This window comes from Aplidium turbinatum, chromosome 6 (genome assembly GCF_918807975.1).
Source record: "Aplidium turbinatum chromosome 6, kaAplTurb1.1, whole genome shotgun sequence".
Taxonomy (NCBI): Eukaryota; Metazoa; Chordata; class Ascidiacea; order Aplousobranchia; family Polyclinidae; genus Aplidium; species Aplidium turbinatum.
The window spans coordinates 23421179-23448550 of NC_137477.1; the positions used below are offsets into that span (position 1 = coordinate 23421179).

At 37.0% G+C, this 27372-nt stretch overlaps 1 protein-coding gene across 1 annotated transcript in view; it reads left to right on the forward strand.

Moving 5' to 3' along the window:
* Window positions 1–8798: 8798 nt before the first annotated feature.
* LOC145771741 (E3 ubiquitin-protein ligase HUWE1-like) overlaps window positions 8799–27372 on the forward strand; it is a 77845-nt gene continuing 59271 nt past the window's right edge. Inside the window, exons 1-18 of the mRNA XM_082583471.1 lie at window positions 8799–8843; window positions 10026–10159; window positions 11684–11846; window positions 12534–12686; window positions 17009–17071; window positions 19004–19135; window positions 19483–19651; window positions 20895–20992; window positions 21301–21481; window positions 22346–22506; window positions 23170–23356; window positions 23603–23701; window positions 24179–24361; window positions 25425–25578; window positions 25951–26081; window positions 26324–26468; window positions 26830–26951; window positions 27090–27165. Of these exons, the coding sequence (XP_082439597.1) occupies window positions 8799–8843; window positions 10026–10159; window positions 11684–11846; window positions 12534–12686; window positions 17009–17071; window positions 19004–19135; window positions 19483–19651; window positions 20895–20992; window positions 21301–21481; window positions 22346–22506; window positions 23170–23356; window positions 23603–23701; window positions 24179–24361; window positions 25425–25578; window positions 25951–26081; window positions 26324–26468; window positions 26830–26951; window positions 27090–27165 (2396 nt within the window). The remainder of the gene's footprint in view (window positions 8844–10025; window positions 10160–11683; window positions 11847–12533; window positions 12687–17008; window positions 17072–19003; window positions 19136–19482; window positions 19652–20894; window positions 20993–21300; window positions 21482–22345; window positions 22507–23169; window positions 23357–23602; window positions 23702–24178; window positions 24362–25424; window positions 25579–25950; window positions 26082–26323; window positions 26469–26829; window positions 26952–27089; window positions 27166–27372) is intronic.

Genomic DNA, 27372 nt, shown 5'->3' on the forward strand with positions numbered 1-27372 from the left:
GAGACTGTCGAGTGGCTGATGACATCATGCCCAAACATATAGTCCAGAAGAACAGCTCATACGACGAAGAAGATTACAGAAGGGACTTTAAAGTCTTTTTTAGTTATCCATAAATGGATATTCTAAGTTTTATCATCATCATAATCCATCGTCGGTTTGTTCCCCACTAGTGGGGGTGGCCGATTGTTTCCGCGCAGCAATTGTTTTAATCCCTTTTCTCCATTTCACCCTGTCCCTTGCATCTTCCTCCTTCAGTCCGACTTTTTTAAATTCATCCTTCACTTGTTGTTTCCACATTCTTCTTGGACGACCGCGTTTCCTCTTCCCATCCACCTTTAGATCTAGTGCCTTTCTAAGAAAACTTCCTTCCTCCCTCCTTATCACATGTCCATACCATCTTACTCCATTTGCCCTTGCCAGTTGGTCTATGGTCTCTCTCATCTCTAGCATATCCAACAATTCTTCAGTCCTTTTTTCCCTTCTCGTTTTCACCCTACACATTGCTCTCACCATTGACCTTTCCGTTCTTCTCAGGATTGCCAGTTCACTCTCTCTCAATATCCATGTCTCGTTTATGTGATTTAATTACTGTAGGTTTGTTTTACAATAAATAACAATAGAATAATATAGTAAAAAATAGAATAGAATAGTACCTAGATTACAATAGAATAGTAATTAATAACATTGTATATACTATTGTACAGGTTCCAGGAGGAAAAATATCATTATGTCACATTTGATGCATGGCACATTTTTAAATATATAATATTAAAGTATTTCAGAAGATTTTAAGAACAAGATGAAGGTTGATCTATGAATATGTCAGGTTGAACCATGAAACCAGGGCTGTGAAGTCGGGTAAAAAATATACATCTCCTACTCAATTTATAACTGGCCAACTCTGGCTTCAGTGTTGCCAGATTTTTTAACATTGCCAGATTTTTTTATTATAGACTGATAAAACGAAGCAACCACACAGCATTTAACATAATACATTAAAACTAAACATATTATAAACTATAAACTACAAACATTTTCGGCCATACACATGTTAGCCCTTTTCAAGTAATGAAAAATAACGGATTTTACATCTACATTGAAAATAATTAACTGATCTACACAATGATTTGAAAAAACACCATGTGATGTGCCTTTCTTCCCTACTTTGCCGTTTCATTCTCAAGCATTTCGCTTTTTTCTTATTCTCATCCATTGATGGTGCAATCAGGGCTGCGATTTTTGCCTTTTTCGATGACGAGGTCACTTGACACGCGCCATCACTATTCGACAAACGCCAAGCCTCACGAAAAAAAACAAAAAGAAAGAAAAATAAAAAGGAAAAAAACTGAGAGAGATCTAAACGTCGTTAGGTCGAGGAACAATCGGGGGGGGGGGGGAGCATCACGTAATGCAATCATAAAAGTGCTAACTTACGTAAACTTTCTTGCGCCAGGCACTTCAAAGCAAAGTCTAAAAACGACACTTCACACGAGAAACTCCTAAGGCGTTCGTGCCACCATTTTGAACACTGCGGAGAATGCTTTGATCGAAGTTCCAACGCCTGGCATCAAACATTTCGCAACACACAATTCGTGCTATTCGACACAACGGGTTTCTTTTATAGATGAAATAACCCAGGCTACGTTGAGTTGTCAACGTCTGCCAGTTTGTATTTCGCCGTTTAAGCCAATTAACAATAATTTGCTATGAAAGTTTTTCACATGTAGAAAACAGCTTAGTTTCCGACCAGATGTTCAGAAATACAGATAAAGAGCCGCTATTTTTATGGAAAGGAGTTCTCTTCCAGAACAGTTTGAAAACTGCGGGAGAACGCTTTGATCGAAGTTCTAACGCCTGCCATCAAACATTTCGCCACACACGTTTTGTGCTATTCGACACAACAGGTTTCTTTTATAGATAAAATAACCGAAGTAGGCTACTTTTAGTTGTCAACGTGTTTGCAAGTTTGTATTTATGTCTGACTTATGCACTTGTTGTTCCAAGATTGCAGAAATTTTTGCAATGTGAATAAAGAATAGTAGACAGATAAACACGGTTGCAACTCGACTTCCTTCCACTAAAAGGGTTTCTGTGATTACGTAATGAGCGATTTTGCACATTTACAAAAGCACACAACCCAGCTAGCAAAACCCGTCGTTTTTACATTGATTCAACGTCTGCAGACGTTAAATCACAATACATGGCATGTATAAACAAGTTTGCTGGCTGGGAAGTCTGGACATCTGCAGGAAATTTGTCTCAAACCAGGCGAGATGCCATCCTTTGAAAGATTTAACAATGATGGATTTATGTAGCCAGTGTATGATGACGAAAACAAATTTAAGATTTCCTTTCCGTTATATAACTTAAAGCAGGGGATTGATACAGGAGAAAATAATCGCAGAAGCACACAATCAAAGCACTCTGGGCAAGAAACTTTACGATAATTGCCTCTACCCAGTGATCGATTTCGAGTAATGGGTAGTACCAAATTTAAGTCATAAGTAGAGTAGACAACCGGAAACAGACATTGCAGTCGGCTGCAGCGTTGGTCAGGTGTACGTCGGAAGGCGTACACCGATGCATAGCGCTCAAGTCCGCTTTCCCGCAATGCCGGATTAAGATAATAAAACAAAACAAAAAAACACAATAAAGCCTACTTATTACGCAAGTTTTTTACATCAAGAAAATAGCTCAGTTTCCGACCAGATGTTCAGAATCAGAAACACAGATAAGAAAGGTCGCTATGTATAAGAGTTTGCTTCTAGAAGAATAGTAGGTAGTCACTGGGAGTGGACAAGGCAAGGTAGGCTAATAGGCAAGTTGTAAGAACAGCATAGCTTTGCCCAACTACAGATAGGATAGTCTTCAGTTAGTCAGTACCGGTATCCCATAGACTAAAAAACGAAAGACTCCTCCGACAACACGGATGGCAAAAGCTTCGGTCGGTCTTACCGAGAAGCGGTTAAGGCTCAGCAAACAGCGAGTGAAGTGCGGGATCTGTTGAAGAGATACCAAAGGAAAAATTCTCTATCCCGCAGTAATTCGCGGCCAAATGCTTATAATCTGACTCTTGTGACGTCATACCACTATTTGACAAACAAACGCAGAATTTTTGGTCGTTCAACAAGAAAGAAAAAATCGCAGCCCTGGGTGCAATCATAATTTCTTGTACAGTATGGTATGTTGAAATCAAAGGTACTTCCCCAAGCAGTAATTGCAGACATTTTGACATTTATTCAATGTCGGTCTCCACCCTGCAGCCGCTAAATCAATGTCAAAAACATCATTTACTATCTGGTTCAGTTGTGTAATGATAATTTTCGAATATCATTGTGGCAGAATTAGTGGTGCGATACTGACGAGCCCAGCCTCATGGGCGAAACACGGTGTCTATCGCTGTCAATTCTTGCTACAAATCGGCTGCCGAGAAACAGATAATTTTTGTAAGTTGCCATCAAAAGTTCTCTATTTTAAAAGTCCCAGGCTTTTTTCAAACTGTAGGCCTCCCAGATATTAAATCGTTCTTACTTGGTTAATTCGTAAATCAACTAACCCACACACTACAAGCAATTCATTGCAAAGCATTTGAGTTGTCTGCAGTATTCCATAACAATAAAAAGTGAGTTTTTCATTGCACACTCAAACTGAGTTCTGGCTAGAATGAAACCAAGTGTTGTCCAGCTGTATAAACGTGTTCACGTATTGTGCAGTTTATAATTTGAACTAGTAAATGTGGTATTTCTGATTCTGAAGTTGTGATCAAAACTGAAACGGTGACGTTCACAGAAACTGACAGAAACACTTGTATTTTCTGGTAAAGTTTTAAAGCGCAATTGAGACAACAAGAAACAATATTTTGAAAAAAGTTTATAAACAAAATTTCATTGTTCATTGTTTTATTTCAAGTCAGAGTCAGCCTTTTTTTGATGACTCTGTCTCTGGACATGCATGAAACAAGAGAAGGATTTGCAAAGGATACAAACTGATTTATATAGGTTCAATGAGTTAAACAAAAAAATTATCAAACTCTCAAGCACATGTACCTCCACACAAAGTGAAAATTACATGACTTTTAAATATTTTTTTTTATGATTTCAAAGAGAGTGCCTAATTAATAAGGCATTATAAAATACTAACTGCAGACAGAGGCCAAATGTTTTGATCTTAGGGGGCTCTTCAGTGCAGTGACAGATAGTTGATTTTGATTGCTTTAGTTTTCCCTTTTTCCAAAAAAGTTCATTTTTTTTGTTGTCATAAGTTTGTTGTTTAGGCAAACTGCAGCTGTGCCCACCTTTGCGATCATATATTATGACGGATTTAAGTTAATAAAATGAAAATTGTTATTTCTTTGCACAGGTGTTTACTGGTGCAAAAACTTTGATGATGTCAGCCTTACTCAAATTTAGTGGAATCATCACAGATAATTCCATCATTCATTTCACAATTTACTGAGTATAGTGACAGTGTGATTTTTAAACCAACAATTGCGCAATGCAGCTCGTTACATACAGTAGTAGAGAAGTTCATTGTTTATTAGCAAAAAAGGAATTGATCTTCAGCTGTTTCGGTTTTGACACGGATTTCTCTACCACATAGCGTTCAGCTTTTGCTAAATAATGTAGGATTTGCTCGCTGGGTCTGCTACTATTCGGCGAGTTCAATTCGGCTAGTCCGATTCAGCGAGTGCCCTATTCGGCAAGAGCGTTTTTCGGCGAGTTCTCTATTTGGCGATTTTTCGAATTTTTTTTTTAAACTAATGGGTACCGTAGCCTAATTATCATTGCCGCTTTTACATCGTTTTAACGTCGCTAAACATTCAAATAACCCCCTAACCCTTAACCCCCTAACCTGTAACCCCCTAACCCTTAACCTCCTAACTCCAACCCTAACCTCTAACCCCAACCCCTAACCCTAAAATGGCAATGATAATTAGGCTACGGTATCAATAATTTAAAAAAAAAATCAAAAAATTGCCAATAGGAAACTCGCTGAAAAGGGCACTCGCCGAATAGTCACAAAAAGTCTAAACAAAAAATCTAATGGACGTTACTTTAGATAACTCGTGAAATGAGAATAAACATTCAACCTGTCATTCGCTTTTTTGCTACTACGCGTTTTGGCTTTAAAGTTGCTTCATAGTCCTCACCCGCGGAAGATAAGCAGTGTGTGAGTGTGCCTGCCATGCGCATCTCAATAGTAATTCAAGTTTTAGAGAAAGCCATGCGATCAGCTGCTGTTTTGCGGGCAAGAGCAACATAGGCTGTTTTTCGCTTTCAGCATTTTTTAAGTCCGTTTAAATTATCTAAATCTATTTCGCAAAGTATTTTATTTTTGAAACACCACTTGTAATGGCCATTTTTGTTGCCCCTCAACCATAAATTTATGGGGGGCACTGGGCCCCCTTGAAGTCCGCTCATATGGATGCATGAACTGTTATTTTTTGTTATTTGACATCGATTGAATCATCTCCGGCATTTTTGCATTGACTTGTTAAACTAGGGATTGGAATTTTTTTATAGTTGAGGATTCGAATATATTCTAAGTTTGCATACAGACGGCGATGCACAATACATGTCAATTTTATGTGAGCAAACATTTTAATTTAATAGTTCAAAAATAAATTTAATTCGCTTTTTATTTTTCGCTAAATTTCAATTCAATTTATTATTCTTTGTCGGTATGCAAAAAACCGATATTGTGGAATAAAATTCAAATTTCTCTAAATAAACAGAAGATGTCGTTGGATTTACAGAAGGCGTCGTTGGATTTTCAAAAAATTTCTGAAAAGGGCATTCTCTGAAAAAGGCTGTCTCCGAATCGGGATTTCTCCGAATTGGATTCTCCAAAATTCATGGGTTATGGGTTCTGGGTTATGGATTCAAAATTCATGGGTTCATTTCATGGGTTATTTTTTATATTTTCATTTACCTCTCTTTTCTAAATACTAAAGAAGCCACCTTTTCGGTGGTGATCAATTAGTTGTACAAGTTTGTTAAAAATGAAACTGTTTTTTTTTTTTCACAAATCTTATATTGTCTTGCTGTTCAGTCCAAGACATTCTCCTAAAAATTAATATAGGGTTGGGCCTTGGCAATATAATGAGGAAGGTATTGTTCTTAGCAGTAGCAGTATATATATATGTTTTATTGTTTCATGCCGAACCTCACAACTTTTCAAGAGAAAACAATATCATTTTTTTCAATATTTTTCAACAGTATTTTACACAAGGTGATTTATATGTAGTGGTAAATGAAATGCTTTAGTAGAGTAAGACAAACTTTTTGAATATTTTCTTTGAACCAGCCTGTTTCTTCTGTCTAGAGGAGATTTGAATGGACAAGTTCTAATCTACAGTGCCCTCAAATAAAATGTTTACAAAATAAAAATTTTACAAAATTCCACAATGCAATTAAAAAAGATTTGGTTTCAAACCATTGCAAGTTTTGATTGCTAATATTTGGTCATGTTGACTGTGACTTGAGTGACATTTTTCATTCTTTTAAGCATCAAATAGGCCAACTTTTATTTAAAAAAAAGTACCCTCATCAAAATTTAACCGTATTTCACTCCTGAACTGCCAATAACTGGCAGCCTTGGCAAGCACATGGTTTAACCTCAACAACACTACAAACGAGTTTTAAAACTGGCAAGGAGTCTATCTACCTTTACGACCAAGCCTAATCAAAATGTGCTAGATAAAGCAACAAAAAACTGTATGTGAATCCTCATGTCAACATATTTGCGCAAATTATGTATATATAAATATTGTATATAAAAAATATACATATCAGCACTGACTTTTTGCAATGAATAGAATTTTGATAAATTGCTATTGCTTGTTAAGATTTCAACTAGAGGTGTACTGATATATCGGTGATATCGGCCATTTTTTGAGTATCGGTATCGGCAAAATTTGGCCGATACTGTGGCCGATACTAAACATGTAAAAAAAGGCGTTTACAGCGGATTTTCTGTAGAAGCAAAGATATAGATTTTTTAAAGTAGTAACTAACGTCACATTGATGTAGAAAAATAACAACCTGTTCAAATTTTTAATACCTCACACTCCCATGACTTCATGCGCACACCTTTTGGCATTGTTTGCTTACAGTGATTCTTTCACTCAAACAAAACGTTTTGTTTCAGCAGTTTTGCGTTGTTCGATTCTTAAGTTGTAAAGGAGACTCAATTTCTCCAATATTTATCATTTGTGTTTCTTTTTTACTCTCAGCAGAGGATAAAATCAGGCCAAGACTGTGTACCGTAGCTTCCACGCTAGCCATTTAGACCTTAGACCAGAGGTGACGAACCTGCGGCCCATCAAAGAATTTTGTGCGGCCCGCAAAACCATTTGACAATCGCTGATGCATTAAAGACAAAAGACACCTCAAAGCTGTTTTATGCCATCACTGGTACACCTTTCCTTGCCCTAAACTTTAACTTTCAGGGTTTAAAGTTAGAAATAGGAAAGCTATAAATAACACTATAAATAACACTAGTTGTGAAAACACTATTCACCAACTTTACCTTGCATTTTTGGTCAATTTTTTACTGTTGTATGTTTCGATTCTGCGTAAGATAATTTCTACTGTGTGGGTTTTATTACTTTCATCTGCCGTTTGTTACTTTTCATGAATAATATCTTGAGTCGCTTCTAAAAGATTTCATAGTAGATTGCAATTAAAAAGTTGTGTGGCCCGATAACTCATGTGTAATTGACAAAGTGGCCCGCAACCACAAAAAGGTTTGTCACCCCTGCCTTAGACCATCCAATCAACTATATGTTTCTCTGCAGCCGTTTTGTAGCAAGAATGGACATCGACAAGAATTGAAATAGCTAGTGTGGAAGCTACACCGTTGTGGTTAGTGAATCGCAACTGCCGGAAAGAATGCTCCTTTCTTCAAAATGAGGTTGTCATCTTAGGCGCAACAAGACCATTTTGATTAGTTTAGTGAGGATTCGTAGTCCCACTGCTTTCATTTTGAGCATACTTATTCTGCCATGACATTGTTTGAGCTTGGTGAGTTTATTACAACGAAAGGTGGAAATTAAATCACAAACTGATGGAACTAGCTTACTAAAAACAACCAAGTTACACGTTTTTTTTAAACGTTTAGCAACATAAAAACGATGCAAAATTATACATTCTTGCTACCTGGGTAGTTTTGGCCTGGCAAAAGCTTTTCAACCAAACGACAAGCGCCCTTAGGTTGCACATTACTTGTCGAATAGTTTTTGTTCGACTGCACAAATCACTTGGTTTACATCTTATTATCAATTATGATAGCCTATTTGGAGAGTTTGCGCAAAAACTTTATTAATTTTTAAGAAACCCCAATTATGATGTAATGTTTCTTCCCTTATACCCCAGTCCTCAATTACGATGGCCTTTCATTACTAAAACCTACTATGACACAACAATGCGGTTGAGATTGGATTCTTGAATCTTTAATAAATTATGCCAATTGAAAGCTTTTTTTAATAGTTTTATGCAAATAAGGTAAAACTTAGCATTTGATATAATTTCGTACCAAAATTGAATACCAAAATTGCTTCTTTTTGTAACACCAAAGTATCGGCCAAAATATCGGTATCAATATCGGTATCGGCCTAAAAAAGTGATATCGGGATCGGTACCGGCCAAGATATTGGTATCGGTACATCTCTAATTTCAACATATTTTTTAATGTACCATTCAGCTTTATATCACACACAAGTAAATTATATACCTACCTTTGTAGTTGCACTGTGTAATGTTACGGAATTTTTTACTACATATCAAGATCGAAGCATCATGAAAATCGACAGAACTAAATCAAAAAAGTGCACAACGGAAGTGGTAAGACAGTACAGTAGTATATATGTTGTAATCACCATTTTTACAAATTTGTCAGTTTTGTGTCTTGGATTAAAACCAATTCTTAATAGCTTACAATAAATGTTTGATGTATTAATTGAAGTTACTTGTTCATAAATGCAAAAATGTTATGTTTTACATTATGATATATGTAGTTTCTGGGTATATATGTTCTTTAAGTTAAGTTTTTAATCTTAAATTTGCAAATTATTTAAGGTTTTATTCACAAAGCAAATTTTTCATATAAAAATTACAAAATGCTTTATTATTATGCACAAACCTCTTATTAAAGTTAAAATTCTTAGTCTGAGGGCTGTTTAAGTATCATATTACACCCTCTGCAGGCTATGTGAATCCCACCATTATATTGTTATCTACTGCTCCTTTGTTTAAGCATTGGAGTTTTCTTCAATTATAAAATTACAATCTGTGATTGCTATCAATTACAAATGTGCTATTGAATGCTCAATCTGAGATAGAGCAGTAGTCACAGGCAAAATCATAGAAGATAGAGTATATATATTATATATGTGTGCAGCGTCATATTTCTTCCTGACTTTTCTCAAAAGACCATGTTATATCCCTTATGTTCCTTCAAGTTGCTTTGGCACTGGCAAATTTTTACAATTCCAAATTTGTATTGGCGTGGTTTGTAAAAGTCTTAATTAAACTTCAAAGGTTTTTACCTTGGTTTAGAGAATCTTTATGTGATCTTGGGTTTTTTTGAGGCAGCCTTGGATTAATCTGCACAGCATGACCAGGTAATGTTGTAAAATGGTGGCTTTTACAGTATGCAACAGAGCAGGATGGGGCATTTTCTTGCTGGGGAGTCAATTCTTCCAGCAAGTGCCAAGTATTTGCATCAGCTTCTTGTGTTAGAAATTTTGAAGACATTTGATGTGGTGGTGCAAGATCCTACGTACTTGTGCAATTGTGCGTACTGCGTATAGAAGAGTGGAAGGAATGACTTTCAAGAAAAACAAAAGCTAGAAAATAGTCATATGACATTTCAACACCATTTTTCAATGGTTTTATGAGATAGGCTACTTAATTGATGTTACGGCTGACCGATTCACATGATTTTTTTTGGTTGATTATACTTTTTGTTTGCATGCCAATGTTGCCTACATTTATCTTTGTTTTTGGTTTTGTGTGTTTTTTTAGCCTGCTGACTGCCGTGTGTTAATTGAAAAGCTGCGAGTATGTTCTGATGATGACCTTTTGAAGATACTCCAACAAACAGTCACTTGGACAGTAGGAAAGTGTGAACTTTTTCATTGGGTGGAAGTACTTGACAGGTAATTTTCACCATTTTACCCTGATAAACTTATATTTTTACGGTTTTCTGTAGCGTTATTGAGCTTCTTAACCAGAGGAAATGTATGCCTTAAGCTTAACTACCAAGGAGTTAGGTTTAAGAAGCATAGCAGACCAAACACATGGTCAATGCAATGAAAATACTTCGTATCATTATGCTTATTTATCTTTAGAAGGACAATAATGGGCTGGGCATATAATAATATGCAGATTTAGAAATTTTGCAGAAGTTTAATTTGAATGTTGGGAGCATTAAAATATAAAATACTTCACACGACTGAATTATGATTTGACACAGCGGTATCATTTATTTAAATTGGCTGATGTTAACATTTACTGAAATAATCCACTTTCTTCAAACGACATTGCACATTTTTGATTTAGAACATACCAATGTTTTGTTTAGTACACAATTTCATTTAGCCTACTAAATTATATACCAGTACTGTAATTAAAAAATCATTCAGTTTTTTTATAGATTTTTAAAGATCTTGACGTTATGCTTATGCTTGTTTACTATCCGTTTTAAATCTGCATGTTTTCTTAATTTTTGATTTGTTTAGTAAATACTACCGTATAGTAAGTAATAGTGTAGTAACTTTTATAGTACCGTAGTCAACATCAGACCATCATTGGAGCATAACGTTTATATGCAATTGTGCAGTCAGGTTGGTGAATGCTAGTTTGGAGCCCTTGCTGTGGCACCAGACAAGTTATGTGAAGACTTTTCAATAAAATAGACTTCACCTTTCTTCTATTGAGCTTGACACTGGACAGATCGCACAAGCTGCTCATTAGACGTACGGGACCATGTGTTATGTGCGATGGTTACTAAACTACATCAGCAAGCATTTAACAAAATAAAATTTTATTTGTAATAGCACCTAAATTGCCCGACATTACAGTGTGGGTGCCTACCTGGAATGCACTTACATGATTGTGTCTAAATGTCATAAACTGTCCATCATTGGTACAGCCATGGTCTGGTGGCGCAGCACATTTAACATTGAAGTCAAGTATTCATATATATCAGAGAAAACAGGAATGTTTCTGGTGTTGAATCCCCTGAGGAAAAAACCATACCATTTAATAAAAAAATTGCAGTGATGACTGATGAGACACATTACAGTATATTGCAACTTTCTGCTGTTCTACTCTACCTGTAGTCGACTCTTGAGGTTCTGCTACTATTCGGTGAGTCCGATTCGGTGAGTTCCTAACCTCTAACCCCTAACCCTTAACCCTAAAACGGCAATGATAATTAGGCTACGGTACCCAATAATTTAAAAAAAAGAAAAAATCCCCCGTTAAGGGATCGGACTCACCGAAACGGGCCATTCCGACTCTTAAAGTACAACTATTTGTACACGTTGTGGATTTTATTATTAGGTGCCGGTAATTTAAATTCAGCATTTTATCTTTTGCATAATGCATATTGTACCTCCTACCGATAATACTTTTCGACAGACGGAAATAGTTGATAACCTCTATTGTTGAATGTTTAGATTTGATGATATTTTGTATTCTGCGTCAAGTACTGGTGTTTCCAGATGGCTTCTTGCTGTTAACACAGATATGAAGTTAAAGAATTTGACAATATCTGTATTGAACTTTACATCACTGCTCATCGAGTACAGTTTTTCTCGTCATTCTTACAGTTCTGTTGAGGTATTATACTGTTATTACTCTTATGTGGCACAGGATTGTACACAAAGCAAACTGCATGCTTGATTTATATTTTTAGTTGCATCTAATAGTTCGTATAGCCACTATTATCAAAGTAACCTTTACAAATTGTTTCACTCTTTTCGGGATCGTATATATATATATTGTTTATTTTTTGTGGTGCCAATAGACTCATGTCATACAAAGCACGTGAGCTATTAAGCATTTTAAAAACTTATGCAGTAGCTGAAATTTGAGGTGGCGAGATAAAATTTATGATGGATTGAGAATACCGGTAGTGATCTTAGAATAGAATGTTCCAGAGCAAAATCACAAACGATGAGAACTTGGTCTGAGCTTAAGTGGGCTTATTTTATTTGTGTATGTAAGCTACCAAGCCTACCATATTTTAAGGAAATTATAACGCATCAGATCTCTCCTTTTCCAAAGTAACTTTTGCATTTTATTTTAAAGTTTGTTCCATTATTTTGAACTGCATTGACTGAGTAGAATTTCGAACCTGATGGTGATGAGTTGTTTGTCTGACTAAACCGAAAGATTAAATAAATCTTGAACCGACGATTCTTGAAAGCCATGAAATTGTTGCAGCTAATCTTATATACTTTTTGTTTTAGCCCAAATCTTTTTGATGCAGTAATGATTAAAGTATTGTTCCGTTTTTTTTTTCAGCATTTGATTTCTCTATTATCCTCTTCCAATCTCGATGTGATTCTAGCTGTTTTAAATTTACTGTACGTCTTCAGCAAGCGGTCAAATTTTCTATCTCGTTTGGCGGACAAACAGCGGCTTCCTTTGTTGAAGAGGCTCAGTTTTCTTGCCGAAGTATGAAAATTAGCTTGTGTTATATGTAGTTGTCCACATGCGGAATAGTTTTGCATGCACACTAATACTGTTTTGACTTAACATTTTTACAAGATTTTTTTTTCACGAAAGGTTTGTGTAATCTGTATTCATCCAATTGAAACTTTGAGTACATCATGAATTAATGAAGTCTTCATAAGATCATTTTTGTGTATGTCTGGAAATAATACCTATTGGCTATTTTATGTGGGTCTGCTACTATTCGGTGAGTCCGATTTGGTGAGTTCCTAACCTCTAACCCAGTGGTTCTCGTCCTTTTTGTCTTGGTGGACCCCTTTGGTGCCTTCGAAGCGGTCGCGGACCCCTAAAAATTCTATTTAAAATTTTGGTATATTGCGTCTCCTTATGGAATCATAATATGTTACATAAGTTTCGAAGCAACATAGCCTCCTTAGAAGAATTTGCTGAATTCGCAACGAACTTGACTATTGATAAAATAGACTTAAGTTATGAGCTACCGTATATGTTGACACACAGGATCAAATATCAGTAATTTATATGCTGATTTAATGTTTTTCTATAAATTTTATCAAAAGTTAATAGAATACTTGCAACCATTACAAAGAATTTCTCCCTTTTTTCATTTGTAATCAATACTAATTCGTTATAAATTATAATCGCAGTCATTGCAAAACTGTTAGTGGTTATACTGTAGACTGCTGACTAACTGTGAGTGGTGATAGAAATCCGGGACGGATAGAAATGCAAACGATAGTCAGCAGTCTAAGTTAATCATATCAACAACCTGCTGTCTCAAAAGAATTAAGTTGAACATAGCCTTATTAAAAGGTTTAAGTCATTTATATGATATTTTAGTTCTAACCAAACCAAACCTCTGTGTCATGTCTTTTGCAATTTCAAACGACGCAGCAGTGCATTGCGACTTACAATTTGAGAATCACTGTAGGCAAGTACATAAACAAACCACAAACAATTTTAGATTTCATAATTTATCAATCATGCTGAAAACTCGGAAACTTTCGCGGACTCCCTAAAATCGCTTCACGGACCCCCAGTTAAGAACCACTGCTCTAACCCCTAACCCTAAAACGGCAATGATAATTAGGCTACGGTACCCGATAATTAAAAAAAAAAAAATTGAAAAAATCATCGAATAGGGACCGGACTCACCGAATCGGACTCACCGAAACGGGCCATTCCGATTTTATGTACCGTATCATTTGAAGTAGATTTATTTTGTAGATGCGTAGTTATACAGTAAGCTTGTGGCTCTAAATTGTACAATAAAAATAAATTCATTTTGTGCAATTTAATTACAGCCCAATCTTCTCAAATTTGAATACTTGTAGTAAATTTTTGCACCAACAAGAAAGCCAAAGTGGTTTGACAGTATTAAATGTATTTGTTCATTGCATGCATTACTACTTACTATTACATAGAGAGCGGTTATTTCACGGAATGGCCCGTTTCGGCGAGTCCCATTCGGCTAATCCGATTCGGCTAGTCCGATTCGGCGAGTTCCCTATTCGGCGAGTGCCCTATTCGGCGAGTTTTTGAAATTTTATTTTTAAAAGGGAATTATCGGGTACCGTAGCCTAACTGTTTTCACATCGTTTTAACGTCGCTGAACGTGCAGAAAGGAATAAAAATAAAATGTTTGAACTATTATATTAAAATTCATCATGTCAGTTCAGTTGTTTTTATTTCTGACCATCATATCAAAAACAATACATGTCAACATAGCAAAGGTAGAAGCGACAAAACGCGAATGCTAAAACGTGCTTGAATTCGTCATGTCCGTTCATTTGTTTTAAAGTAGAAGCGACAAAACGCGAATGCTAAAACGTGCTTGAATTCGTCATGTCCGTTCATTTGTTTTAAAGTAGAAGCGACAAAACGCGAACGTTAAAACGTGCTTGTGACCGAAGTAAGTTATTGAGTTGAAAGAAATTTGGCACGGTCGCAACACCTTCAGAAAAATTTAAGATGTGAAGGGAAAATAAAAAAAAGAAACTGTTACAAAAAAAATCATGTTTATATCTATAAGTTAGTAGGCTACTTTTGAATAGTTAAAATGATTAGTTTGGATCAACAAATGCGTGGCCTACAGCTTGGATTGAAAGGAAATTATCGGATATCGTAGCCTAGTTATCCTTACCAGCAAAAATTTGTTCCAAGAACCCAGTTAGCCTAACAGTTCATTTTTACATTGTAGTAACAGAATGAAAAGGCTAACCAAATGTGTGGCCTAACGTTTCAACGTCGCTAAGCGTTGAAATTGTCTAGAAAAGAGAACTTTGATGACTAGGATACGTTGCAAGCCTTAAAGCAGCGGCCATCGCCGCTAAGTAGTGCTTGAATGACCGGAATGACCGCCTGTGCTACCTCCTCCGTCGGCCAAGTTTGGCCGCCGGTTTCTTCTAGCCAATGATTTAATTTCGCAATAGAATGATTATGGATTAAATGTCGAAAATATGTAGTATCAAAGAGTGACGCAGAATTAGGTCAGCGCATCATAGTCACTACTGTTGTATTGAATATATCCAGCTGCGATCACCAGCGCTGTAAGTCTTGTTTGCAATTCCCGATGTTTATTTTAACGAAGTGTTAATCCGAAGTGCTAATTTACATCGGATGGCAATATTGTCGTTTTTATATCTATTCTATGTTGTCGGACATTGAATCGCCGTTAAAAAGGAGAACTAGGTTAGTTGACATCCGAGGGTAAAATACCTGTCTTCATATAGTTGAGAACGCTGTGGGTTAGTGACTTCACACCCTCAGTGGTGACATCATAACGGAATAAATGGTCAGGTTTTATGAAAGGCGGTATGCAGTTGAAACAATTCACTGAGCTGCGAGCAGTTAAAACAATTTAGGGTCGTTAGATGGTTCCGCAATACCGGATTACAATCCCGATAAAGCATTTAATGCGTGGTAGCCTACAACGATTCTATTGCAGGACGTCGCCCAGACTTCAACAACGCTAAGTGATCATTTTAACATTATTGCAAGTTTAATGCTATTTACTTGTGCTATCGTCATTTGTATTTTGGCTTCCAAGCACGCAGATTTGGCCGCCGAGAAGGAGCTCTCGGTAGGCCACGATGGCTGCCAGAAAAAACACGAGTTTTAAGGCCTGCGTTGAAACTGAGAAACATTCACAGAAGCCCTTCGATACGTTGCATTTTTAAGATTATGCATTTTTAAGATAATGTATTCAGACGTTGAATCAATGTACAAATGAACTGTTAGGCTAAATGGGTTCTTGAAACAAATCGAAGGGCTCCTGTAAATATTTCCCAGTTTCAACGTATCCTAGTCAGCAAAGTTCTCTTTTCTACATGATTTCAACGTTTAGCGACGTTAAAACGATGTAAAAACGGCAATTTCTGCTGGGCGGGATAGCTTGGCTACGGTACCCGATAATTTTCTTTCAATCCAAGCTGTAGGCCGCGCATTTGTTGATCCAAACTAATCATTTTAACTATTCAAAAGTACTAACTTATAGAGATTAAACATGATTTTTTTGTAACATTTTCTTTTTTTTATTTTTCCTTCATTTCTTAAATTTTTCTGAAGGTGTTGCGACCGTGCCAAATTTCTTTCAACTCAATAACTTACTTCAGTCACAAGCACGTTTTAACGTTCGCGTTTTGTCACTTCTACCTTTTTCTACACCTTTGCTATGTTGACGTGAATTGTTTTTGATATCATGATCAAAAATAAAAACAGATAAACGGACATGACGAATTCAAGCACTTTTTAACGTTCGCGTTTTGTCGCTTCTACCTTTGCTATGTTGACGTGTATTGTTTTTCATATGACGGTCAGAAATAAAAACAACTCAACTGAACTGACATAACGAATTTTAATTTAATAGTTCAAACATTTTATTTTTATTCCTTTCTGCACGATTTCAACGTTTAACGATGTAAAAACGCCAATTATAATTAGGCTCCCCGTACCCGATAATTCCCTTTCAAAAATAAAATTTCAAAAACTTGCCGAATAGGGCACTCGCCGAAAAAGGCTCTCGCCGAATAGGGAACTCGCCGAATAGTAGCAGACCCGTTATTTCATGCTATTCTTTGCCGATATTTGAATCATTGTTTAACCTGCCCATTCTTAATTGACAAAATTAGATGAAATCAATTCAGCTATCGGAAAAAATCTTGGAAAAACTAACCTTCAAAATCCATTTCTTCCATGCTGACGGTTTCCTGTGGGGATTGTTCATTCTTGTACCATTGCGCAGTGGGCGTGCTTTTGCCACAAACCAATCACTTGCTTTTGTTCTGACGTGTCTTATTTGTTTGCAGAGTTGGGGAGGAAAAGAAAATGGATTTGGTTTGGCCGAGTCTTGTCTCAACAAGCATGTATCTGTAAGTAGACGCTAGGTACAGTTTACAATAGCCTATTTTGAATATAAGAAAGTATTTTCTTTATCGTTTTTGGATTGTTTTAACTTGCTGTGCACAGCTTGAAAGCAAGGTTGTTAAAACAACCGTGTTTTTAATTTAACCAAGTCCATCCGGGTTTTATGGGCAAAACCTTTTCTTTCGAAGTTATGGGTGAAAATGAGCTCATCAAATATATTTTTTGGAATTTTTTTTATTGGTTCATGAATAAGTTCAATATGCAAATGCATTCATGTGAAAACTTGTGCTGCTGAGTACTGAGTAGGCTAGTGAGTAGCTGGTTGCTAGGCCCATTAAATGTTGCAAGAACTTGATACAAGATTTGATGAGTTGTTGAAAATAGAACATTTGAGTGAGTTATGTTTGTTAGTTTAATTAAGCTCTACAATATATAGTTAATGCTACTGATGTTATGTTTAAGTAGGATATCTCATAAAGCGCGCATTGTGTACCTGTCTAAATAAGTGCAGTCCAGAGAGTAGATCAGTATTCAGTAGATTTCAAGTTTAATACCCATTTTTTTTTCTCAAGTGATTTACTACTTATCGTTTCATGCGAGAAAAACAAATCTGACATAAAAACGTCGCTATTAAAGTATAAGCCGATAAAATCATCTTTGTTTTCATGCTTGGTAACTTTCTTTTAAATGTTTATTACTTGGTGTAAATATATTTTTAATGGCACAAGAGAAAATGACCCACTGAAGATTATTATTTGCTTCCACCTGCTGCACTTGGAATATGTAACATCTTTACATGGTATTATGCCGTAGAAGAGTATGCATAACAGCATTACTAGATCAAATTTTGTAGATTTTTTCTAAAAACTCAACTTTTTTGAGTAGCAACCTTGGTACCTACTACGACTCTGAAGTCTGAGCGTAACAGTATTGCACTTGCACATGATAGATTGTATTTTCATTCATCATGTGAGAAAAGTTTATTTGATGAAGTCAGTTTTTAGTTCTCTTGCTATTGAATCACCCATGAAACAATTCATTATCATTTTCATGAATTTTGTACTGACGCAATGACGATGAGTTGGCGTTGTGCGATGGTGGCATTACACAAAATTTTGCCGTTAGACATCTAAGGTTGATTAACATTAACAGAGGTATTTGTCTTAGTTTGCTGATACCTGGTGTGGATAGGAATCGAGAAGACAACTAGTTTTTTTATCATCTACAATCTACAGTGGTTATCAGTATTTAGGATTGGGGATTAGAAACTCCGCATAATTCTGTTGTCTTTTCTTGCTCATTAGCTTGATTGCAACGTAAATCGATCTACGTAGTCCGGTAGTCGCAGCCTTTGCTGTAATTATCCTCTACTATTGGAGCATAATTGTCCTTTTAGCTACGTGTTAATACAGTATTGTACCTACAATTAAAAGACACTGTGTTTCAATCAAACTTTGTATCCTTAAGTGTTTATCTAACAATCGTAGCACTTTGGTTCTCGTTTGTGTTTTTTCGTTGATAAAATACTTGAATTACTGAATAATACTTTTTTTGAAAAAAAAGCAAACAAAAAACGTGATGATACTTTTTGGTTTGCAAGGGCACCCGTGCGGGTCTGCTACTATTCGGTGAGTTTCTAACCTCTAACCCTAACCCCTAACCCTAAAACGGCAATGATAATTAGGCTACGGTACCCGACAATTTAAAAAAAAATTGAAAAAATCCCCCGTTAAAGGATCGGACTCACCGAAACGGGCCATTCCGCACCCGCGCAGCTTTATCATACTCAATTGTGATTGAATGTGTAGCATTATCATAAACGTGCTGTGTAAAAACATCAAAAATACCATGAAACGTCCTATAACGTTGTTTAAGTTTTCTCTGCTCACTGCAGTGACTCTGCTCAATTTTGAAATAATGTGTGATTGCCATGACAGGGCTTCCCCGCCAATGCAACGACGCTGCACTATGAATTCTACGCGGACCCGAAGGACATTAACGACTCCAATTCATCGCGTAGGATCGGAAACACTAATATGTTCTGCATTCACGTCGAAAATGTTCACGAGGTAAGTGGAAGTTTGTTGTACTAGTGTATGCTCGATTTGTCACATGTTGCAAAGGTTGATGTGCGATTGTCACCTATAAGCAAAACTAAAAGAATCTTACCTCTTTAAGAACAACCGGTATGTCATTAAACTACGCTTTATGTGACGACAGGTAAACTGTTGATTAAGTCGAATACCACTTTATGATACGTTAAAAAAGCAGCCATTGAAGGAAACTTTAAAGATTTGCCAGTTTTTGTTAGACTTTGGTTAGTGTTAACTTACTTAAAACAACCATGCTAGAATTCTTCTGCATCTCGTCGCAAGCATGACCAGTAGCATTTCAAATTAATCTTTCTTTTTTAAAGATGTCGAATTGTCCCGCCGACATCATGGAGTCGCTGATCCACATGTACCCAGTACCACATGAGTCAAAGATGCTGCTCTACACTCATTTGAGACTGGCACACAGCTTTGCCCAACATCAAACTCGTCTTAAATGCGTTCAAGCTCGACTACATGCCATCTCTGTTTTAGGTTGGTGGCAGCAAGGAACCAGTTTAAGCTGGTTTCATCTGTATATTTTGTGCTTTTTGTGATTTTGATTTTTCGTTGTTTATGATTTTTTGACGAATTTTTAAAGTAAAACAGCTGTACTGTGTAGTCAAGAACATGAAATATCTTCCGACAGGTGTCAAAACCACAACAATGCTTGAACGACTCGGTTACATGTCTGAATAGCTAGCTGATTGAAATCGATTTTTAGATGTTTATGATTGAACTGACTCGTTTGAAAATAAATTCGTCTGTAGCCTACTCTATAGTCTTCCAATCAAGCTGTAAACTTTTTTGGTGTGATGTAGCCTACATATATTTCGATCCACTTCCAGATTAATCCGAATTGATTTTACGTGAAGTTTGTAACGAGGCAACAACTAGTAAAATTGTGTTCAAGATCTACATCTAAAAAGTTTTTGAATTTAAAAAATGATAGGGTTCAATGTGAAACGTTCATTTCCTGAAAAGTTAAATTGCTGCAGGTTTGGTCAAGGAGTAGTAAAAATACATAATTTAAAGACAGGTTTTTGAATCTTGGATAAAATAACCTTGCTTCAGATTCCGAACTATTTGATGCCATTGCTCCTAATCGTGAAAAGGCATTACTTTTTAAGGGTTGTAGAGTTATTTTAATACAACCAATGGTAGCCTATATTACGTCCAAATGACTTACGACAAACTTTATCGTGTATTTTTGCAGTTACTGTTTGAAAGTTCCGTTTTTAAAGGGTTTTTAATTTATCCGAGTTCAAATATAACGAAGCTGAACCCAATTGTAGCAACAATATAATCAAAAATTCTAAAACTTTTCGGCCTTACTAAAAGATCAAAATAAGGAGTTAATAAAATCTGCATAGAAGGTAAAGTTGACGAAAAGAGAAAAATAGGCAGACCACCAAGGCGATGATATGACAACATCCAGACATGGACCGGACTCAATTTGACGACACTGGGCGAGCTAGCCAAAAACCGTGACTCATAGAAACAGTAACCTCATGTTGATGCGCAATCTACCGCAAGCAGAGATGGTGATTGCATATAACCATTAGCAGCAGCATTCAAGCAATGAGCCGGAGCTATCCTTTAAGTTACTGGCTCTGGTTTCACTTGCGGACAACACGGAGTCTTTCAAAACTCGCATTTCCAGCTCCAAAGCTCTGCCTTAAACTCTCTGGTTCAACATATCCATCTCATTGATGATACGTGTTTAATTGTGTTCCAGTGTACACCAACAACGTATCTGACATCGGGAGCATCCTGTATTCAGGCTTCACTGAAGAACTGGTCGACATCTTGCAAGTCAAAGACAATACGCTTGTGGTGTGTACTGTGCACTGTGCAGGCTTAAATTGACCTTGCATTACCTTACGACTAGTTTCACACTCGTTTTAAGGTCTAAATTTTGTTTAAGGAAGTAACTTAGGTAGTTTTAAAGAAAAGAGGTTTTAGATTACCCAGACTAGCCTATACTGTATAATTGTGTATACACATTAATTAACGTATAATTGAAAACACCGATTAACAATCGAATCACCTTTATGTGAGCTTCATCGGTCTTTTGAATTAACTTTGAATTGTCGAAACGGTTTTCTCACTAGGATTAATCCTTGGATCGTGTGCACTTTCAGGACATCAAAGCAGCAGCTCTCAGAACATTAACGTCGATTGTCCATCTTGACTGCCGGGACCGAACCCCGCGCCTGGGGGCGATTGTGGACGTGACTGGAGTGTCACAATATCACGGCTTTCTTCCAGTGTTGGTCAGAAGATGTATTGATAGTATGACAAGAACAAAGCCGGTTCAGGAAGGTAATCGATTTTCGGGGCACAACATTTAGACCGGATTTAATCAGTCACTTAGTCTTAGACGCATGTCAGGTAGGCGCTCTCACTGTGGTGCTTACGATTTTGGTGCTTCCCCAATGTTGCACTGGGGGATTTAAGCGCTCTTTCAGGTAATATTTTATTTTATCTGTGACTCTCTGAAAACTCTATCGCAAGAGTTTTGGGCGTATGTGTTGTCAGGCCTACTCGCAATATGTGATCGTTGCTTGTTCATTAATAAAATAAACTTTACCGAGTATTACACATAGCCGTTTGGCCTAATAGCAACCCTTATGACCTAATAGCAACTCTTATGACCAACACTGTTATAGATTTTCTACTTTTCAGCTTGGTAAGTTAGACAATGCGCCTAAGTCGCTCAGCGCTACAATGAGGGTGCATACTGCATACCCAATTACTCATCTGCGCGTAACTGTCGTGTGTCGCTTATTTTTACCTAGAAATAACCACGCTTTACCATAGGATGCACAACTGTATCGTTCACGTCAGGTATTTAGTTTTTGTTGGCTGTTTTTCCTGGTTACTTTTCTAGGTGAGCGGTGAGAGTGTTTGACACACGACCGGATGTGTTTTGCGTGGTGTAGTTGTTACAATTTTGCAAAGTTTACAATTTGTTTTATCACTTCTTGATAAGTCAAATTCGCATAGCGTTCTTTGGTAAATCAATGAATAGCCATACAAAAAGTTCATTGAGCGTTATTCAATAAAGTATAATCCTTACACTGACAGGCAACTCATATCGACAGATACATGTTTAAAAAATGCAACACTTAATCTAATTTATTCCCGAAAAATCTTTTCTGTTCTAATGCCTTTATTTTGTTACAGAACATCCCGAGTTTCCTCATAGCTTTGCCACTGCCCTGTTTTCCTTCCTCTACCATCTTTCGAGTTACGAGAGTGGAGGGGAGGCATTGGTGCAAAGTGGAATGATGGGTCCTTTGCTATCGGTCGTCACCAACATGGGAGACCAACAAGAACAAACAACTGTGAGTTTGTCTTGATGATTTTGTATAGACTTCTTTTATGTCATAATTTACTACCTTTCGTCTTGCTTTCGATAACTTCACGTCTTATTACGCTGCAAACTCAGTTCTTAATTCAACCATCTTGTCACAAACCGTTTAACCTGGATCTCATTTCACCTTGTTGGACAAAACAGTGCTGTTGCTGACACAACTCACAAAAAACACGGTTTTAGAGAAAAACCATCGTTGTGTACACTACAGTTGTTTAGTAACATTTTATGAACTTTTATCCATAGTTCAGTCGGCCATAGTCAATTATGTGTATAGGAGTGGCAGAAATTCGTCCCCCCACTTAATAGACCTACCCGCTTAGTCAGCCCAAAATCGTCTGGTCCCGAAATGGGCTTAATAATAAGCGGGGACTACTGTATCGAATTTTCATTTACATATGCTTCAGAATTTTTAAAAGCACTGGTGGCTATCATTGGTTCAATTTTGCATTTTTTGACAATTATGATTCTTCTTTCAATAATATAAAAGGCTTTCAAATGACACAAGGGTTCAATATTTGTACAATATTTGCTTATACGTCATCACAAGCGGGGATTTTAAAATGATGTTACAGCCTTGGACTTAAAACCCTGATCCATGCCGTCCTTCTGACTCAACCGTTTTTTGTTTCAGTTTGTCACAAGAGCGGTTCGGGTCATCGATCTTGTCACCAACATCGACTGGCAAGCCTTCCAAGCTGTAAGCGGGCTCCAAGTCTTCATCGATCGTTTGGAGCATGAGGTATTGATCTGCCGGAAAGACGCTCCTCCTGCTTGTGATACTCTTCCAGGCTCATCCAACACTGGATCTTCTGATGGAGGTTAGTACTTTATCGTTTTGAGACAGTGAAGTTTCTAAAAGTGTTCAGGTAAAACTTAGTGACCATGTTTGCATGTAACTGAATGGGCTTCTGTCTGATCAGTAGGCGTTTGAGGTAAAACCTAAAAAGCTGAATAAAAAGATTTCAATAAGCTTTGCGTGGGCATCAGCACTGCTTGAAGGTATTATAAGTTAAGTTGGAGCACTTTTTGAATTATTTATTTATTGCAATGTCTTTATGTTTCAGACCTGTCTATGGAAGTAGACGCTGGCAAGGAAGATTCACCTTCTAATTCTGCCATGGAGACCGAGGACGGAACGAAACAGAAAGTCGATTATAAACAAGGTGTCGTAGTTGGGGCTACCGCTGCTATCTATAAATACCTCACCACATTTAGGTTGGCTTTATTCTGACGACAGGCTCTTGAAGGGAGTCACACGACAAGTACTGAAGCTTCGAGCAATGACAAACCTTCTCGACATCTATAGCGTTTCATACTTTGTGGCACAAAATAATACTTATTAAAACAAAAGCTCATGCTACTTTTATGCTGTTTAATGACATGCCGTAAAATTTAACAAGGGAAATATTTGTTATCGAGAAAAAAACGGTATCCTCAAATTACACTACAGTAATATTTTCAATATTTTCACGAGAACGAATAAAATAAACAGTAAACAATGCTGCTGTAGAATTAAATCTCTTCAGAGCTAGCCTACTATATGCTTCCTATAAGTAATTCGCAAACGAAATAAAAAAAATTAAGATTTCGCAATCGATCAATGAATCGCGTTTCATCATCTTACTTGCTCTTTTCTGCAGGAGCTCAATGCCTCCCTCAACGGGCCGCGCTTTTCAAATCGGTGCTGAATTTCTTGAAGAAAGCCATATCGGACCAGGCATTCGGCGAGCAAGTACGTCACATGATGGACGGCACGCTACCCAATTCACTCAAACACATCATCGGGAACGTTGAATACTACGGACCTGCTTTGTTCCTGTTAGGTTTGTCATAACCAGCTTTCTGAAGTGTGATTTTATTAATTGAGTCTTTTAGTGTTGCCATGTGTTTGTATATCACTGCTGCATACATTTGGCGCAAAGAAAGTAAAAATGTCCTTGGTAATGAAGCAGTACTTTTTTACTTGGAATGTTATTTATAATGGTTTGAAGCGTTAGTCTCAATTAATTTACAAATGATTGCAATATCACTTATCTGCAACATATGCTGGCACTTGACCGGAAATAGTTCACAGAACAGCAGACTGTTTTTTTCCTCTACAGCATTAGAAACTCCACTTTTTTCAACCTCTTGTACACGCTATTGAGTTGAGAAGATGAGCGTCTTTGTGCCAAGAACATGGAGTGAGGCTTACACGCACGATGTTGTGTTTGCAAGAGACGACTTTATAATGCTGGTTGTCAACTTTTGCTCCGAGTGGCTTATTTCAGTGATGCTGTATCACTTCTACTCAGTAATCTGCTATTGTAACACTGCGAGTTTAATGTGAAAATAGGAGTTTCATCTTCATTCATCACTGTCTCTCAGAGTGGTTGAGAACTAACGTCTTTTGTGTTAGACCGAGTAGAATTTTTGTTACTGTAATACGTCAATTCTTTTGGTGAAATTTTCTTCATGAAAATTCTGTTTTTAGCTTTGTGACTTTATCTTTGTGGAAGTTTTTTCTCGACCAGACACTATTCTTTCATTCCTTCCCCTCCAATATCATACAGTCATACACAATATATATATACGCCATTTCTCCAGCTTTGTTGATGACCACTGACTTACTCCAAAGAACATTCTTCCGACCCAGTTCAGATCATTTTTCAATAACTGCCTGTACCTTTTCAACCGGCTTATTATCCCTTAATTATTCTCTACCACATTTTAACAGTTTCTCCAGCTGTTCCTTTATCTAATTATTACCTGTCCATTATTGACTGTGGTAAGTAAGTGGCTAGCTGTTTCTGCCTTTGAGCTTTGTCAGTCCTGCACAAATGTTACTTGTCTCTTACCGGATAATCTCGATATTAATGCAATTTAACGTTTATTCATCGTTATCAGCTATGGAAGTGGTCACCGTCTACGTCTTCCAAGAACCATCCTTGCTGTCGACGCTGCAGGACAACGGGCTCACCCAGGTCATGCTGCACGCGCTTTTGGTCAAAGATCCTCCCGCGACACGCGAAGTCCTTGCATCACTTCCCAATATTTTCAGGTTCCAAATCTTAAACGTCTTTTTTATTTGCAAGACGGTATCTCAGTTAAAAGGCAAATTCTTTTGACATTGCACAGACGTATCTACGAAGTCTCTATTAACGCTAATTTTTTTTTAAAAATATGATTAAAAATTCCTGAAGTTTATTGTAAAATTAAAAGTCTTTAAAGAAGTTTTAAAGTCAACAATTTATAATTTGTTTACAGATAGATTGCTAATATTGCATAGTGTAACTTAGTAACGACAGTAATTGGAGTGTTAGAATACGCGTTTGTCTTGCTGCTATGTGAGGCCCAAAGGTCAATATTGGTGCTCTGTTATTTACTCTTTGCCACCGAGGCACTGCGTGCGTGAAACAAACTTCCATTCCAGTGCCCTGTGTCTCAACTCTCGTGGTCTGGAAGCGTTTGTGAACTGCAGTCCATTCGACAGTCTCTTCCGTGTCATGTTGAGTCCGGAGTATTTGCTAGCCATGAGAAGAAGGAGGAGCTCTGATCCTCTTGGTGAGCAACTACTAAAATAATTAACTATGGAAAGAACTAATTTATGATTGATGCGGCCGTGACGAAATCAACAAACTACGATTTTAAACATTTTTACCCTGCATTGTGGCCTCGCCATGAAAACTAATCTCATCTGAAGAAAAAAATTCCTAATTAAATGTTATGTTGCCGTTATTTTGGTCATTGGGCAAACCTTGAGCTCTTTGAACGCTCAGTAACTAATCTAGCATCGCCACTCGCAGGTGACACCGCGTCAAACCTTGGTAATGCCATGGATGAGCTGATGCGGCACCAACCCACCTTACGGCCAGCCACCATGAAAGCCATACATGGCTTGCTAACCGAGCTGCTCACCATGGGATCCGATCCTGCGACCATCTGCTCAAAGTAAATACCGAGCCAAGATTATAGTTGAAGCAGAAGGCAGTTTTTAGTAATAAAGTGCCATGGTTGTACAAATTGTTTTTTGATGACTTTCTTTTATTCATACTGTATAAAACAAACATTATTATTGTTGTGGTGCTTACATCTTAAAACTACAGCTATCACAAAGCGAGTAACTGTTTACGTTTCGTCTGTGAAGTTTTACTGACTTCTTCACTAACATTTTCCTTGTAACATTAGTGAGTGGCGTAATTTAGCTTTTATTTGACAAGCTTCAAGCCACTTTTTAGCTAGATCTCTTGAAAATAATTGATTGTTCATTTTTGTGTTCATTACTAAATCTAGTCTTACACACTCTCGTCAGGTCATCAACGAACAAAACTGATGTTGCCGGTGGTACTTTAGAAGAGGAAGGTGGTCCTGGTGGCGATGTTCCTGGAGAAAATCTATCCCAAGTTGATGAAAACCCGAACCAAGATGAAGCAGGTTTGCTTGTCCTAAAAAATTTCAGTTGTGTATTATAAAAAAAATAAAGACTGATAGTAGTATGGACATTGGGCAGCATCAGTTCGATCAAAATTAACAATTTTACTGCTTTAAAAAAAAATCAATCTTTTTATCCAGGAAGCGAAGATGAAGTTGAAGAAGTCGAAGAAGTTCCAGCAGCAACGAGCAAATCCACAAGCTCCACAGCGCAAGTGTAAGTGTATTTCATCACGTTATTCATCTCATAGCATTCTGGCTACCAGCCCAGTCAGCAAATCAGTAAGTTCTTTTTTACATTGTTTCAACGTCTACAGACTTTAAATCAAACAATAATGCTAGGATGTTTCATTTTTTTACGGTTTTTGAGATAAAAAAATGCTTGGGGTCTAGTCAGATCGGAATTTGGTCACATACAACCGAT